Genomic DNA, 5,211 nt, shown 5'->3' with positions numbered 1-5,211 from the left:
AATTTTTATTTTGGTATAATGTTTTTGATGTTCTTCTAATTGACAGAGCTCTTTTACCCTTGAGAGGAAAAGTCCACTTTCTGTGAGAACAATGAGGAATAAAAAAAAAATAGAACAAATAGCGTGCACACTTTTATAACTATTTTTGCTAGCGTAAAAATATTTTAACTGTTTTGCCTTAAAATATAAATAACTACAATATATTGACATCTTGCTTTTAAAATAAATTATAGGAAGCACAACAATTATTAAACAAGTAAAAATAAATACTCTAGATTCCTAGTGTTGTTAATTTATGTAAAAAGACATAAAGGAGAAGAGAAGGAGCATTAAAAAAGGTAAGACGGAGTGGGCACCTGGGTGGCCCAGTGGTTGAGTCTCTGCCTTTGGCTCAGAGCATGATTCCGAGGTCCTGGGATTGAGTCCCACATTGGGCTCCCCACAGGGAGTCTGTTTCTGTCTCTGCCTATGTCTCTGCCTCTCTCTGTGTGTCTCTCAAAAATAAATAAAAACTTCTTTTTTTCAAAAAATGAAATAAGAAGGAAATCTGGAAAAAGAGACATAGACTGGTTCTGCCAACCAAGTTAAGTAATGAATTCACTCATCAAATATACATTTTGAACATTTTGCAAGCTATGAGACATACAGAAGGAGGTATTAGTGCTGGACAGAGATAACTATTACCTAGTCAGCCTGGTAGGGAACACAGGAAGTAGCACAGAGTGAGAGGTATTGAATTGAGATCTGTCAAGGGAGTTCAGCCAAAGAGTGGGGAATGGGGACTAGGGTGGCAAATGATTTTCTATGTGTGAATGTGCAGAATTTGTAGAGAACATAACACCTGAGGATGCTACAAGCTGCTGGGTATTGTGGGAGCTCAAGCAGAGGGTGGAATTTGTGGGTAGACTCACTGAGCCATGTCATACAAAGGTCTTGAAATCTAAACTGACCTTAGATAAACTTCTATATTTTCTTTCCAAGCACACTACAATTTTCCTATATCTTTCTGCTATATCTAAAAGAAGGAAGAAAAAATAAAAATAAAAGAAGGAAGGAGCACCTTCCATTTCAAGTGACACAAATGAGGCAAGGTGAGAGGACTAGATGAGAGCTCATATTCACACAGAGAATTAGTTGTGATTTAGACCTCTTGAAAGCAGTATAATTTTTGTTTTCCTCTCTGCTTTGATAATTAATTTGTTTTATTACTTAAAACTGATACTATCGGGATATAAAGATAAGAGGAGAAGAAATGAAGACACAGAGAGTCCCATTGTTTCCTCAGACCCTGCAGCCTCCAAGGGATATTTGAATTCTCAAGTTTTCTGTCTATTCATTGAAACGTGCAAACCTATTTTGAATGGAAAACTTCCCCATTACCTTCTTCATTGAGTCTACAACCTCCCTGTTCCTTAGACTGTAGATGATAGGGTTCAGCATGGGAGTAAGGACGGTGTCAAACATAAAGAGAGCCTGGTTCAGAATGGGGATGTGGGAAGATCCAGGCCTCATATATATTAGCATGGCTGGACCATAGTAAAAGATGACCACAGTCAGATGGGAAGAACAGGTAGCCAGAGCCTTTATCCTTCCCTCATGGGAGTTTATTCGCAGGACCTGAAGGAAGATGAGGATATAGGAGGTCAAGATGAAGCTTACTGGGAGAAGAACCACCACAATACTAGTCACTACTACTCCTTTCTCATAGGCTGAGATGTCCTCACAAGACAGCTTCAAAATGGCTTTGACCTCACAGAAGAAGTTGTGGAGTTCCCGGGGGCCACAGAGGGGAAAATGCATGGCATAGGCTGTGTGGGCCAGGGATGCTAGAGTCCCTCCCACCCAGGACCCAATGGCCATTCTCTGGGAGACCCGAGGGCTGATAATAATTGAGTACTTGAGAGGATTGCAGATGGCCACATAGCGGTCATAAGCCATGAGGGTCAAGAGTAGGCACTCAGCAATCCCCAGAGTCAAAGTGAAGAAGATCTGGGTCCCACAGCCAACCAGGGAAATATTCTTCTTTCCTGAGAAAAAATTAACCATCATTTTTGGGACTATGCTAGAGATGAAAGCCAGGTCAATGAGAGAGAGTTGGCTAAGCAGGAAATACATGGAGGTGTGGAGATGGGGATCCACCCAGATAAGGAAGATCAAAGTGGTGTTTCCTGTGATAGCAATGGTGTAGATGAGGAGGACAACAGAGACAAGAAGTCTGGTATGTTTCATTCCAGAGAAAAGGCCCAGGAGAATGAAGTCTGTGCTCAATGTCTCATTTCGTATCTCCATGCTTTCTCCTTACCAGCTTCACCTGAAAGATAGTGGAGGCTTTCATAACACATGTATATGAAGCAGTTCTATAAAATATGGTAACTGATTGCAAAACATGAACTATTTTGGGGGGGACTGAAAACAGAATTTCCCTACTTCAGAAGGATGTTTAAGTCACAGGATAGGAATTATTAACCATATCATGGAAATGAAATTATTTTTTTTCCATCAATGCTGCAGCCCATTCTACATTTACTTTTTGTACCTCACCTTTAATTCTCCTCTTTTGATAATCTAAAGAATTCTTAAATTCATACAGTTTTTTTCACATTAATGATTGTAATCAAAACAATGGCATAGCATAAGGAGAATGATGTAATAAAATACTTCTGTGATTCAGGGTTAACATAGATTAAATATGTCATGTGAAGTAAACAGCTATATTTTGGGAAACCCCAATATCATTTATTTAACTTGTTGAAGTTCCTTCAGTGAGTGGACCATTGAATGTTCCAACACATACTTGGCCTCAATAATATTTATCTCTTCACTAGAATGAATTTTGTACTCTCCCTCACCATCTGTATTCAGAATCAACAAGCAGCAAACTTAAATTTGATGTCTCCAAGAAGGGTGAGAAAGGAAATACCTCCTCCCCTTTTTTTGAATTATATTTGGTAGACAGTGTCACATTAGCTTAAGACGTACAAGATAGTTATTGGACTACTTGATATGTTATGCTAGTCTCACTCCAGGTGTAGCTATCATTTGTCATCATACAAAGCTATTTTAATACCATTGGCTATATTCTCTATGCTGTACCTGTTACCCCATAGCTTCCACTCCCTTTCACTAATTTTTGCCCATCTCAGCCACCCTTCCACCCTCTAGCCACAATCAGTTTGTCCTATGTATTTATGGATCTATTTATACTTTTTTTGTTTTTCTGCTTTGTTTCTTCATTTGTTTTATTTTTTAGATTCCACATTTAAGTGAAAGCATATGACATAAGCTTTTTCTTTCTGAATTATTTCACTTAGCATAATAACTTTTAGGTTCATCCATGTCACAAATGGCAATAAGACAAGGAAAATAGGCAAAAGGGATCCAGATTGGTATGGAAAAAGTTAAATTGCTGCTATTTGCAGATGGTATAACACTATACATAAAAACCCTAAACTCCACCAGAAAACTATCAGAAGTAATAAATATATTGATTAAAGTAACAGAATACAAAATTAATACACAGAAATCTGCATTTTTCTGCACTAATAACAAAGCAGTTAAAAAAGAAATTAAGAAAATGATTCCATTTAGAATGGCACCAAAAAGAACAAAATACCTAGAAATAAATTCATCCACAGAGTTGAAAGAACTGTATGCTGAACACTATAACACATTGTTGAAAGAGACTGAAGAAGAAAAAAGGAAAGATATTCCAAGCTCATGGACTGGAAGAATTATTATTATTAAAATGCTGATATTACTCAAAGCAGTTTACAGATCCAATGCAAGCCCTCTCAAAATACCAATAGCATATTTCAAAAACCTAGAATAAATCTGGATGCCTAGGGGGGCTCAGTTGGTTAAGCATCTGCCTTTGACTCAAGTTATGATCCCAGAGTTCCAGGATTGAGTCCCAAATTGGGCTCCCAGCTCAGCATGGTGTCTCCTTCTCCCTCTGACTCCCCTCCATCTCATGCTTTTTTCCCTCACTCTCTCTCTTAAATAAAAAATAAATAAATAAATAAATAAATAAATAAATAAATAAATAAAATCTTTAAACAAAACTAGAATAATTTGGATGCTAAAATGTGTAAAGAATCATAAAAATGAATCCAAATAGCCAAAGCAATCCTGAGAAATAATGATGTTGAACATATATATCACAATCCTACATTTCAAAATATACTAAAAAGATATAATAATCAAAACAGGGTGGTAATACCACAGAAATAGACATTTAGATCAAAGAACAGAAAGAGAGACCAGAAATAAATCTACACTTTTATGGTCAAATAATCTATTAGAAATGAGGTAGGGATATGCAATGGGGAAAATACAATCTATTCAATAAGTAGTGATAGAAAAATTGGACAGCTACATGAAAAGAATAAAATGGGACCACTTTATTAAACTCTACACAAAAGTAAACTCAAAATGCATTAAAGATCTAAATGTGTGACCCCAATCCATAACAATTTTAGAAGAAAACATATCTAGTAATTTGATTGACATTAGCCTTAGCAACAGTATTCTAGATATGTCTCCTCAGGCAAAAATAATAATAATAAAACAAAACAAAACAAAATAAATTACTAGGACTACACTGAAATAAAAATATTTTGCACAGTGGAGGAGACCATTAATAAAAAATGCAATCTAACGAAAGGGAAAATATTTGCACATTATATGCCTGATCAGAAATCAACACCAAAAATATATACATAAGTTATACAACTCAACACCAGAACAAATGAATAATCCAATAGGTCAACACTTCATCATCTAACACTGAAATTTGCAAATCTCAGTGATAGAGAAAATCTTGAAAGCATCTCAGGAAAAAGGTCCATAATATACAAGTTTATAAACATCAGACCAGCATCAGACCTATCCACAAAGACCTGGCAAACCAGAAAGTACAGATATGATGTACTTTCAGGGTGCTAAACGTCAAAAATATCCATCCAAGAATACTTTATTTTGAAAGCCTGTTATTCAAAATAATAGGAAAGATAAAAAGCTTCCAGGATAAACAGAAACTAAAATAACTTGTGATCACTAAACCAGCCCTGGAAGAGAAGAAGATCCTTTAAGCAAAGAGAGAGCCCAAAACTAACATAAACAAGAAAGAAACATGGGATCCCTGGGTGGCGCAGCGGTTTGGCGCCTGCCTTTGGCCCAGGGCGCGATCCTGGAGACCCGGGATCGAATCCC

At 36.7% G+C, this 5,211-nt stretch overlaps 1 protein-coding gene across 1 annotated transcript; it reads right to left on the bottom strand.

The window, feature by feature from the left end:
* Nucleotides 1–1,329: 1,329 nt before the first annotated feature.
* Nucleotides 1,330–2,289, bottom strand: LOC112665330 (olfactory receptor 2L2-like). Its single transcript, XM_025454983.1, has one exon. The coding sequence runs from the start codon at nucleotides 2,287–2,289 to the stop codon at nucleotides 1,330–1,332; it is 960 nt and encodes a 319-aa protein (XP_025310768.1).
* Nucleotides 2,290–5,211: the final 2,922 nt, after the last annotated feature.

Source organism: Canis lupus, chromosome 14 (genome assembly GCF_003254725.2).
Source record: "Canis lupus dingo isolate Sandy chromosome 14, ASM325472v2, whole genome shotgun sequence".
NCBI lineage: Eukaryota > Metazoa > Chordata > Mammalia > Carnivora > Canidae > Canis > Canis lupus.
Note: the sequence above shows the minus strand (reverse complement) of the source record. Positions and strands in the feature narration are given on the sequence as shown.